General features: G+C 35.8%; 1 protein-coding gene across 1 annotated transcript in view; it reads right to left on the bottom strand.

Annotated features, from left to right (window-relative positions):
- Positions 1–13074, bottom strand: part of PRRC2C (proline-rich coiled-coil 2C) — a 69387-nt gene that overhangs the window by 44926 nt on the left and 11387 nt on the right. Inside the window, exons 6-13 of the mRNA XM_006872646.1 lie at positions 12953–13038; positions 12127–12260; positions 11959–12046; positions 10969–11113; positions 9481–9534; positions 3293–3905; positions 800–969; positions 139–391 (exon numbers count right to left, since the gene is read on the bottom strand). Coding sequence (XP_006872708.1) covers positions 139–391; positions 800–969; positions 3293–3905; positions 9481–9534; positions 10969–11113; positions 11959–12046; positions 12127–12260; positions 12953–13038 — 1543 coding nt within the window. The remainder of the gene's footprint in view (positions 1–138; positions 392–799; positions 970–3292; positions 3906–9480; positions 9535–10968; positions 11114–11958; positions 12047–12126; positions 12261–12952; positions 13039–13074) is intronic.

Below are 13074 nucleotides of genomic sequence, written 5' to 3'. Positions count from 1 at the left end.
TTTCTGAGGCTGTTAATTTTTATGGGAGCAGAAAGCCTCATCTTTCTTCCACAGAACAACTAGTAGTTTCGAACTGCTGACCTTGAGGTTCACAACCCGATTCGTAACTATCATGAGGCAGGGCAAAGTTCAACTAACCAGGATGAATAGACGGCATATCCATAGCAGGTCTTCCTGACATCATGCGAGGATCCATATATGACTGCATCATGAGCCACCTCGGATCAAAACCCATAGAAGCCAAATGCTGAGGGTGAGGTTGCATTGGCTGGTAAAGAGGTCTGTGTGGTGGAGGAGGAACAGCACCACTGGATGGTTGTGAAGACACAGTTTGCGGAAGTACACCTTGTTGCTGCTGCTGCTGCTGCCACTGTTGCTGCTTCATCTGTTCCTGAAAAAGAGCCTGCATCCTGAGATTTTCGTTCCATATGATGAATTAATATAATCTATCATATCTAAAAATGGCTCTTTGAGAGTCTTTGAGAGAAAAGCAGTAAAAAGATGTGGCAGTAAGTAAGACAAAGGAACTAAGTATAAGTAATAACACCATGCCCCATATTTGACTTAAGCAACAAACATTTATTATACTGTACAATTAACTTCGTAGGAAGATGGTGTCTGTAGTAAATGAGACAAGGGAAAAAATAAATGAAATGACCTACCAATTAAGTTTTATTGAAAAGGAAAAGCGTTTCAAAGTAAATTTATGTTTTAGGTTTGATGCCACATTAATTTCTCCACCTCCTGAGAAATAAACCTTTTCAATCACACATATGTAATAAACTGTTTTTAGCTTTACCTGCTGCCGCTGGAATCGTGGTGGTAAAGACTTTTGAAACTGTTTGAAATAGCCAGACAACACAGCAGGCCGAGGTTGAGACCCTGATTCTGGTTCTGTTTCATGAGACAACTGTGTTGTCTCTTTTTCACTGCGATTGCTGTCTTGTCTCGTGAAAATTGGCTCCTCCTCTGCCCCCAAAAAAAAGGTGAAAGGTACTTGTCTTCATCCATGACAATAAATGTGTTTTTAATTCATTATATTTCAACCACTACAATGAAATGATCAGACTAAGGTATAATAAAAGTTAATGTAGAAGGCATCCTCAATATTCCAATATATTTTAATGTACTCTAATTTTAGTAGCCACTGGTGAGGCTAACATTAGATTTCAATAATCTTAAGATTTTCTCAATAATGGTTTAAGACAAAGATCACAGGTCCACATCTCTCACCAAGCAAATATTCATATGACTATTCGGTGCTAGCTAAAACATTCCACACTTTACCTATAACTATTTATATGTGGTTTCCCAGGGCTTCTGTGAAAACATAAATTACCTACAAATACAACACACTGGTTTCTATAGTTTATGGATCACAGAACTATATTATCTTAAAAAAAAAAAAAAAAAAAGAGTTTATATCTGGGGGGGAAAAAAAGTTATCAGTAGATAGCCTCAAATATTTAAAACATTTTTTTTACATAATGTTGATAAGTGTCATTGAGTTGGTTCTGACGCAAAGCAATCATGCATAGTTGAGTCTGAACGGCAAACCTTGCAGTTGAGTGCTTATCCTAACAGCCACACCAGGACATATAAAGGGAATCAGTTAAAATGAGAATCACAAACATAACAGAAAAAAAAAAAAAAAGATTTTTCATTCTAAAGAAAACAATCATATTCATTAGACTGTAATTTGTCATAATTACAAAATTGAGTTTACAAATTTTTATCTCAGACTACTAGGAATTTTTAAGCCTTGTTAATGGAAAAATCATAGTACACTTTTCTTCATGATGTTCAATATTAGAAATGTATAAAATGGAAAAACAAGGAGGGATAAAAAAGAGCACCAAGTAGAGATAACATTTAAAATCAAATGGATATTTGATAAATTTAGAAAATTACCAGAAGAGAACATAAAAGTAAATGTGAGGATGAAATAAAAATAAGACTAGGAAAAGAATTTATGTAGTCATAGACACTATGAAAATTTAACTTACACAGGTTCAGTACATCTACTCAATGGCAGAACTAGGACTAAAATATAAATGGTGTCATTTATAATTCACAGTCATTCTCATTATCTGCGTGATCTCTTTTTAGCATTTATTAATGTTCTATACTGTGTGTACAAAGGTTTTTTAATTTTATGCTGAAACAATTCAATTTTTATTAGCATTTTGAGCACTCTTGTTATGTGCTTATGGCATATAATCCATAACAGTAAAATAAGATCTCTTTTAGGATGATTTGTATGAAAAATTTTATAAAATCTGGTAAATTATTATAAAAATTTAAAAACAAATGGTCCAAGTGACCTTATTTCATTAAGAATACATTGATAAAAGATATTTCTCCTTTTTATAGTTATACTAAGAGGTATAATTACACAGAAATTACAGTCTAGTGAGCATATTAGCTATGCGGTGGTGAACTGCGTATTTAACTTGGTAGGAAACCTGCAGTTACAAAATGTTGTTGAGTGCCGTCGAGTTGGTCCCGACCCACAGTGACACTGTATAGGGCTTCCAAGGGGTAGCTGTGAGCTTGAACCTCTAATCTTACAGTTCAAACTGACTCTGCAGTCCAGCGTATTAACCCACAGCACCACACTAGGTCTCCAATTACCAAATAGGTGGGGTTATTTAACAATGACAACCTACTATAACCATTGGAGTCCTGGAGTGGTGCTGTGGGTTAATGGACCAGACTGCAAAGCCATTTGAACTGCAAGGTCAGTGATTCAAGCTCACCAGTTGCTCTTCAGAAACCCTGTATAAGGTCACTATGGGTCGGATCCAACTCGATGGCACTTAAGAACAACATTTCCATTAGGAGCTCTGGTAGTGTAGTGGTTACAAATCGGGCTGCGAACTGCAAGATCAACAGTTCGAAACTACCAGCTGTTCTGTGGGAAAAAGATAAGGCTTTTCTGTAAGGTCACCAGAAACCCTATACAGGGTGGCTATGAGTTGGAACGGACTCCACAGCACATAACAACAACAACAACATTTCCATTAAGCTCTCTTTCAGTAAATTTCTGTATTAATGGATGTGAACAAATGAAGTTTCATTTAGTAAACTATCTCAGAATCAGAAAAAAGTAGGGAAAGCAGCTTCAGAGTATACGATTATCAAGCCAATGCAACTTTTTAGTTCAAGTAATATCAAATTAACATAATTCAGATGACATATATTTAAAATATACACATGCAAACAAAACACAAGCACCAAACAATAGGAAATTTAAAAAAAGTTTCTAGAAGAATGATCAAGCCTACCATACCTTTAGTAGAGATGTTTTCACTTTCTTGTTTCTCTATTCCAGGCTCTGAAGTAGCGTCTTTGTGTTCAACTTTTTCCTCCACATTTTCCCTTTCCTTCTGCTGTAGCTCACATTCATTCTCCAGTTCTCTTGTTTTTTGCAGTTCTTTTTCCTTTTCCTGCTGTTGTTCTTGTTCTTTCTCTCTTTGTTTCTCTATTTCTCTTTGTTTTTCCTTCTCCTTCTCTAGTTCTTTCTCTTTTTCCTGTTGCCTCTCCCTCTCTCTTTCTTTCTCCTTCTCTCTCTCACGCTCTTGTTCTTTTTCAAGTTCTTTCTCACGTTCCCGTTCTTTTTCCCGTTCCCTTTCCCTAATTTCCTCGGGAGATGGTTGTTTTTCCACAATGCCAAGCTTCTCATTTAACTGTTTAAGTTTCTCTGCACAAGCGGCCTTCCTTTGTTCTTCCATTCTACGCTCCTCCTCTTCACGTCGTTTACGAGCACGTTCCACAGCTACAGAAACTTCTGACTGTTGCCGTCGTCTCTGCTTCCAAATTTCATCTTCATCAGGTACTTGCTGCTTAGGGGGGAAAGGACCTGCTCTTCCAGGTACTGCCTGTCGATCTGGAGGAGGTGGATGCTGAAACAGTAAAATAATCAAATAAGCATGCTAACTCTATTTCTGACCTACACTGGAGATCACAGGTTCAGATTGGGAGAAAAAATAACCAACAGGCAAATACAGATTTCTCTGGTAAAAGTACCCTCTTTAAATAAAAATAAGTAACAACTTGAGATAAAAATAAAGTCTACATAAATCCCCAAATTCAAAACCAGAATAATTAATCAAGACATCTAGTATTCACTAAGCATTTACTGATTTAGTGTCAAATGTTATTGCTTGCTCAGTATTTGTTGAGAAAAACCAGATGCATGAAATGAATCTCAGAATCTAAATTTAGAGACTTTAGTACATTTAAAAAATATATATAAAGTGCAAGTGCTTCAGCAGCAGTGGTCCGATCTGGGATGCCTTAAAATTAAGACACAAAAATCCAAAACAATAGGACGTGAACCCTGAGAAGTCAGAGGTGATGTTACTGGAAAAAAAGGAGGCAGCCAAAGGGCAAAGTGAACAAGATGAAGAAATTCGAAGAAATCAGCTGGGTGCAGGGCAGGGCAACTCTTATTTATGTAGTACCCAGAGTAGAAAGTAAGGGCACCTTCTCCAGAGAGGCTGATTTTCAATAATTTAACTTTGAAAATAACATTGTAAAAGAATGGCTACAGTGTCTAAAATCTAACAACTATATAAAAGTAAGCACAATGAAAAAAGCACATAAGAGCTGAAATATGAAGGTGTTCTTTCCTTTAGCATACAGATTTTAAAAGAACGCTGCAGTTACACAATCCAGTCATCATCCTTATAAAAGAAAAAAATAGGGTATGATGAAACACTAGACTTTCTCCTAATATTCTCTTCTCTGTCTGGCTTCTGCTCAGTCTAACCGTTTTGAAGATCTGTGTGTTTATAAGGTGTTAGCTTGAGTTTAGTGCTGGACACTTTTAAAATTTGGGTAAAGTAGAATGACAACAAGACTAGGGAAAAAATTATGTGCTTAAGTCCTAAAATGGGAGACTAAGAAGAGGTGCAGAGCAAGCTCCTTTAGGAAATTTTATTATTGTCAGGACTGTGGAGAATGGTACACATTCAAAGCAGTGTGTTCAGCAGCCAGCCATCTGTTTCTGACTCTTCAAGAGATTCATTTGCAAGCAGGGCTGTTGTTAAGCACTGTCGAGTAGGTTCTGACTTGTATTAACCCTATATAGGGTTGCTGAGAAGCAGCTGCTGAGTTTGAACCGCCAACCTTGCGACTCAAATCGACCTTGCAGTCCAGCATATTATCTTGCAGCACCACACCAGGACTCCTGGATAGCAGGACACAAACCCATAATTGAGACCCCTCTGCTGTCATTCTGGTTCACCTTTTAAAATTTAGGGTCTGTTCCAGTTTTGCTTTGATGGTGATGACTGAATCAGGAAATAACAGTTCAAAGCCTTGAGCAAAAATCACTCTACAATTTTAAGTACACATTACTGGGCACCCAAATTTGATCCATTGATATATATGACTATTTGTTAGCCAGCACCATATTGTCATGCTTACTGTAGCTTTTGAGTAAATCTTATCAGGCAGTAAAAAGCCTCCTTCAAATTATTTTCTTGTAAAAAATTGTTCTGGATATTCTAGTATAAGTTTGTCAATTTTATAGATTATACTGAGTCTACAAACAATTTTGGAAAAATTGTCATTTATTAATAAATCTATGCTATCATGAGTATGGTATGTCTCTTTTTATTTATTTTGTTGTTGTTAAGTGTCGAGTCAATTCTGACACTATAGCAATCCTGTATAGGATTTCTGAGGCTGGTAAACTTAAACTGCCAACCTTGCATTCCAGTGTATTAACTTACAGCATGACACCTGGACACCAATAAATATATATATGATTATATCTCCATGTAAGACAGTCTATGTCTTCCATTCTAATGTGTTTTTACTTTTTTTTTTTTTAATTCTTATTTGGCAGGTGAGTTGTACTCCTTAGCGGATTCCGATTTCCATGGCCATCGTCCTTCTGTATTTTACTTTTTTGATTGAATGGTCTATATTTGATTAAGTAAGTTCTAATTATTAGTTTTTGTGTTGCTGATATTTTTGAGGTCTGCAGTATCTGTACTGATGTTACCCATTTCATTCCTATCTTGGCCGTCTTTTTTTCTTGATCAGTATCTTGTTGTTAGGTGCCATCGAGTCAGTACCGACTCATAGCTACTTTATGCACAGCAGAACGAAACATTGCCAGATCCTGGGCCATCTTCACTACTGTTGCCATGCTTGAATCCATCAATGATGCCCCTTGGCCAATCCATCTTGTCGGGGGTCTTCCTCTTTTTTTTCTGACCCTCCACCTTGCCAAACATGATATCCTTCTCCGGTTACTAGTCCCTCCTGACAATATGTCCAAAGTAGGAGAGAAGAAGTTTGGCCATCTTGGCTTCCAAGGAGTACTCTGGCTGCACTTCTACCAAAACGGATCTTTTGGTTCTTTTGGCAGCAGATGGCACTTTCAATATTCTTCGCCAACACCAGAACTCAAAAGCACCGATTCTTCTATGGTCTTCCTTATTCACTGTCCAGCTTTCGCATGCATAAGAGGTTACTGAAAATACAATGGCTTGGGTCAGGCGCACCGTAGTCCTTAGCTGACATCTTTGCTCTTCAACACTTTAAAAAGGTCTTGTGCAGAAGATTTGCCCAATGCAATATGTTGTTTAACTGATGCTTCAATGAATGTGGATAGTTGATCCAAGAAGAATGAAGTCCTTCACAACTTCAATCTTTTCTCCGTTGAAAAGAATGTTGTTTATTGGTCCAGTGGTGAGGATTTTTGTTTTCTTTACATTGAGATGTAATCCACAGGCAAGGCTGTGCTCTTGGATCTTCATCAGTAAATGTTTTAAGTTCTGTTCACTTTCAGCAAGCAAGGTTGTTATCATCTGCATATTGTAGGTTGCTAATGAGTCTTCCTCTGATCCTGATGCAACGTTTTTCTTCATATAACCCAGCTTCTCTGATTATTTGCTCAGCATACTGGTTGAATAAGTATGGTAAAAGAACACAACCTTGTTGCACACCTTTCTTAATTTGAAACCATTCAGTGTTCCCATGTTCTGTTCGAAAAACTGTCTTTAGGCCCAGGTATAGATTCCTCTGTCAATGTATGCTTGCAGCCGTTTCTGTATTACCTTCAGTAAAACTTTACTCACATGGAATATCAGAGATTTATCTAATGATTTTCACATTCCGTTGGGTCACCTCTCTTTGGAATGGGCACGAATATGGATCTCTTCCAATCAGTCGGCCAGATAACTGTCTTCCAAATTTCTTGGCAGAGATGAGCAGGTGCCTCCTGTGCTGCCTGACTTTCTTGAAAGATTGCAATTTTTATTCCATCAATTCCTGGTGCCTTGTTCTTTGCCAAGTCCTTCAATGCACCTTGGAATTCCTCCTTCACTATCATTTGGCCTTGATCATATGCTACCTCTTGAATCAGCTGAACATTAACCATTTCCTTTTGGTACAGTGACTGTGTATTCCTTCCATCTTCTCTTGATGCTTAATGCATCATTCAATAATTTGCCCAGAGAATCTTTCAATAATGAAAGTCTAGGCTTAAACTTTTTCTTCAGTTCCCCCAGCTTGAGAAATGTTGAGCGTGTTCTTCCTTTATGGTTTTGTGATTCCAGATCTTTGCAATTTTCGTTGTAATATTTGGCTTTATCTTCTCGAGCTGATCTTTGAAATTTTCTGTTTAGCTCTTGTACCACCTCATTTCTTCCTTTTGCTTTAGCATCTCTACACTTTCTTGTCTTCTCAATGACTTTTTGCTTTCTTCACGTATGATGTTTTTGATGTCATCCCACAACACTTCTGGTGTGTTCAGTCTTCAGTGTTTAATGTATCTGGTTGCTGTTTTTTTTTTAAAGATTTGGTAAATTGACCTGTAGTATACTGACTAAGTATACTACAGGTCAATTTTCCAAATCTTTAAAAAAAAAACTTTTATGTCTTTGATTCTTTTCATTTCACTAATTTTCTTTCATATCTTTTTTGTTTATCTTCTTTTACTTATCTCAGAATTAAAAGGAAAAAAACAAAAACAAAAACCACACAACAGCTTAGTTTCATAAGGTAGCTGATTAATTTATTAATTCTATGTTTTCTTTCTAAATAGAGCATGTTAACTTAAAACATCCCCAGCCACTGTAGGAGAAAGATGTAGCCACTTGCTTCTATTAATGATTTATAGCCTGGGAAACTTTATGGGGCAGTTCTACTCTGTGCTAAGGGTTGCTATGAGTAGGAAATGACTTGGTAACAATGTTTTTTGGTTGTTACAAAACATTGCCTAGACAGTTTCCTAAAGGTTTCGAAATGTATTTTCATTATCCTTCAGGGCAAAATATTTTCTAATTCCCTTTGCATTCTCTTGTTTGATGCATGAGTTATTTAAAAGTATATTGTTAAATATACAAATATGTGGATATTTAAAAAATACATCTATCAGGTAATCATTTCTAATTTAATTACAATGTGCACTTCTAACTTAATTACACTGCTGTCAGAGAACACAGAATCTTTGTTTTAAATAATTAAATTATTTAAAAATTTTAAGACTTCCTTTATGGCCCAAAATATTGTCTGTCTTAGTGTACTTGGAAAAGATGAATAAAAAAGAAACTCTAATAATTTCAATATACTTGATTGTAAACTGCACCAGAGTAAAATGTATTCATGATTTATTTAGGTGATGTAGAGTCAGTTCTGACTCACAGATAGTATATATAACAGAAAGAAGCACTAACCGGTCCTGTGTTACACTTATCTTGCTGAGTGTCTTCCTCTTTTTTACTGACCTCTACTTTATCACGTATGATTAATGTCCTTTAGATTTACTAAATGAGATATCTTAAAAATACAAGTGGTAATACTGAACTGATTATTGAACATATTAAAGGTAGAGCTCTTAGTGCTAGAAATATATATAAAAAAACAACAACTTTCAAAAGACGAAAAGATCAACTATGTCATTTGTGCTGATATCATGTATGAAGTCATGAGAACTGTATTCAGCAATATGGAAGCCATTAATGATCTTCATGATAATAGTCACCATGAAAGGATGACTGGACAGTGTTAATGAAAAACCGGGAAAAGGGAAGACAAACTTGCTGTCTTATATAAACAACCTCACTAAAAGAATTTTGCCATGTTAAACACCATAGAAGTAGTGTGTGGGCTAATGCGGCAGAGTGCAAAGACAGTGGTTCAAGCTCACCAGCTGTTTCTTGGAAACCCTATACATGGTCGCTATGTGTCAGAATCAACTCTAAGGCGCTTAACAACAATGCCTAACTCACAGTTCCAAAAAGGTTCTTTTATTGAACTTTAGAAATATGTTAGTAATAATCAGCAAAAGATGAAGAAGGAAAAGATGAAAAGGAAGCTGTGATGATGTCATCAGAAGGTAAAAGAAACCATAATTATATTTCATAAATTATAAAAATACATAGAAATAGCTTTTCCATTAAAACAAAAGAAATCAAACAAACCATACAGATCATAAAGCATCATTTAGTTAAAATTTACCTGCTGTGCAAGCAGTTTTGGGGGTGGTGGCAGGTGTGAAGATTGTCCACGTTCCTATTATAAAAAGATAATTTCTTTAAGTGTATTTTATCAATGTAATCAGAGGCCTGTTAAAAGGACATCTTTTTTGTTTTATATATATAAAAATCACTGCAAGGTAACTTTATTCTTTTTACTTCTTATGGAATCATTCTGTCATTTCAATAAGGTTAGGGTTTTTGTTTTGTTTTTTAAGTAAGGTTAGGATTTTAAATGCACTTTGTAAATAACAAATATCAATTCTGGAGTTTCAACCTAGGAAATTTAGGCTGAGAGAGATGTGCCTAGAATAGCTAGTTTATTTAGCAAGCAAAATTTTATCTGAATTTTGTTTTCCCTGATGGCAAACTCATAGTGACCTTCTATACCATTTCCACAAGCAGTGGCTGGTGGTTTTGAACATCTGGTTTGAGACTAGCAGATCAGTACATATCTTATAGCTCCACAAAACTCAGGACATCTGGACATTTCCCATGAAGGAATTATCACCCCCATCATGTCAACAGGAGCCTAGATGACACAGCTGTCAGAGTTCTTCATTGTAACTAAAAGGTTGACAATTTGAACTCATCAGCAGTGATGCAGGAGAAAGGTGTAGGCCCCCAATTCCATAAAGATTAGCACTGGAAGTCCTCTGGGGCACTTCTACTCTGTCCTATAGGGTTGTTATGAGTAAGAATAACCTCAACTGAAATGAATTTGGTTTTACTTTATTAGACCAGTAGCTTAAAAAAAAAATCTGTTTTTAAAAAAAGTTTGAAAGCTTATTTCATTAAGGTACCAAGCCTTTAAGATAAAATTCAGACTCCCTTGTGAAACACAAGTGATAACAAATGGCTTTTACATAGCTCCTCTGCCCTCCTACCATATCAAATTACTCAGCAGTTGTTGAGTGCTATGCTTTCTCATACTTCACATACAGCACAAGTTCCCACTACTTACAATGGCTCTGTTCACTTTGTCTACAGACTAATTCCTGCTTCTTTGAGAGAGTTAATTAAATGTTGAGCAAATGCAGCAAAAGCTAATTTTTAAGTAGGTAATTTAATATGGCCCGCAAATGATGTTATACATTTGGCAGAAGAAAAGTTTCCTCACCCTTTGCCCCAAACTGACAGTGTCTCCATCCATTATGCATGAATTCAACATGTACAATAAATATACTGACTCCTTGAAACGAGTAAAGAAGACTCATGGGAAGCTCTTCCCACCCTCAATTTGATAGTAGTTTTTTTTTTTTTTTTTAAAAAACAAAAAAAACCTTTACCATCTTAGAAATGGTATCAAGTGTATCTGTATATCCCTTCATCTACAATGTCTGGCAGTTAGTTAAGTAAAATACATTGTTCCCTTTTTGTAAGTCCCCTTCCAACTGTATGCTTACAAAATTAATCCATCTATAGTATCTTAAATGCTTAAATGACAAGGAACTCCATGAGTCCAACAAACCTGATTAAATGGAGGACCTTTCCCATAGGGAGCTTTTATTACTGATGACTGTGCAGGTGTCTGAGAAGATGATTTAGTGCTGTTAACGTCATCTGCTTCTTTTCGATTTTCAGTGTTTTCAGAGGATTTTGAACCTTGATCCTCACTGAAGAATCAAAATCCAGAGAAAATAAAAAATAAATGAGTTTTTCTCTATTTAAAAAAATCCATGTGGTCTGAGGAAAAACATGTATGAGGGAACTTCATAAAATTCATGGAAAAATGGAAAGAAAAGATCAGGGCTTTTCCCCCCCTATGAACTTTTTGACGCTTCCTCATATAAAGGAATGAGATGCTTTTGTGATCTAATGCACTTAGCATGTAACTTATATGTATAATACACTGGGTATGGTCAGCTTATCATAAGGCATAAAATGAAATACAGTAGTCATCAAATTTGGGCACTCATAATTAACATACAACTGGAAAAAGAAGTATAATCTCGCTATTTTGTATCACTCCACACAGGAAACCTCATGAAAGTAAATGAGTGACATTAGAGATAATATCATTGCATTCTAATTTACAAGGAAAAAGGTAATCAAAGTAGTCATTTTAAAAACAGCATCAAATCACAAGCATCTCACAAATGCAACAGCAGTGTATTACAATGCTATTACTGATAAACTATACCAACACGTACTTACAAACTCTTCCATATTTGAAGAACCCAACTTTCATGATACTCAGACTCCTGATTCTGATGTCCCTATAGTCTAGAAGGAACGGCTCCCCATTTCCCTTAGACCTAACATGGCTAAGGCTTAAAAAAAATCCAGAACTTGAAACAGTTACAGTAACGCAATTACTTACTCTCTATTTTCATAAACATAGAACACGTCAAGCAAGAACATGTTTAAAATGATCCTAACACTGACTTTCAAAGTATCTCTAGACACCAATCATGTACACATTTTCCTTTTATTAGTTAAAGATACCCCTGCAATTTACCTGTTGTTCTCTTTAGGACCACTAGTTCCTTGCTCATCATCATCACTGAAATTCAACTGTTCTGTATAATCCACTTCCATCTGAGCACCTATTAAATTAAGGAAAACTCAGATTGACTGTGTAAAAACATTCAACAACTAAAAGCACTTAACTAATTTTGTCTCTTACCTGCCCAACCTTCATCAGCTTCAGCATCTAGGTTATCAAATTTATCAAGTTCCTTGAGTTCTGAAGCACTAAGGATGGAAGGACGCTCAGGCTCAGAAGCCCATGAAGGAGGTGGTCCTCTTCCTCGAAGGCCTCTAAGAAAGAGAGTTTACGGAATGAAAACATGAAAGCATTTGGAACACTATATGAGGCAAATATTAAGATTGGATTTTAACTCCTTTCAACTCAACATTTGTGTCTTCTCTACCATAATTATAGTATCAATACATACATACAGGAAAATACACTATGCAATTACGTTAGTATTTAATAGCAGGTTTTTAAAAAATCTCAAAGATTTTAAAATAAAATTTTAAGAAATGCTAAATCACATTGCAGTCAAGACTATTCTAAAATAATAAAATGTAGAGAAAAACCACTCATAGAAGGAGGGTGGAAGAAACAAGTGCTATTGATTTCTGGGCCACAATTTCCAATTTTCTAATTTTATGTCAATTAAAGTTTTAGAAGACTTAAATACTTTTGTTCAGCCAATCATTTGTTAATATCACACTTGTACTATGAAAACATAAGAATAAATCAACAGGTACAATCCACTGAACACCAGAAAATTTTAATGAGCGGCCAGATATATTATATATAATATGCATTATGTGGTCCTGGTGTGACGCTGTGGGTTAATGCACTGGACTGAACCACAAGGTTGGCAGTTCAAGCTCACCAGCTATTCCTTGGAAACCGTATACAGGGTTCGTTATGGGTTGGAACTGACTCGATAGCACTTTAACAACGTGCATTATAGATTTTAATCACTTAATAGTCTTACTTGTTATTTTCAGATAAAGCAGGTGGGAATCTCATGGATCCATGCGCAGGAGGAGGATATGCCATTCTTGGATATTGTTGAAACATCTGAAGAAGAAAAAAAAAAAACTTTAAAAAATAAAT

The sequence above is a fragment of the Chrysochloris asiatica genome, unplaced genomic scaffold (assembly GCF_000296735.1).
Source record: "Chrysochloris asiatica unplaced genomic scaffold, ChrAsi1.0 scaffold00207, whole genome shotgun sequence".
In the NCBI taxonomy this organism is placed as follows: Eukaryota; Metazoa; Chordata; class Mammalia; order Afrosoricida; family Chrysochloridae; genus Chrysochloris; species Chrysochloris asiatica.
Note: the sequence above shows the minus strand (reverse complement) of the source record. Positions and strands in the feature narration are given on the sequence as shown.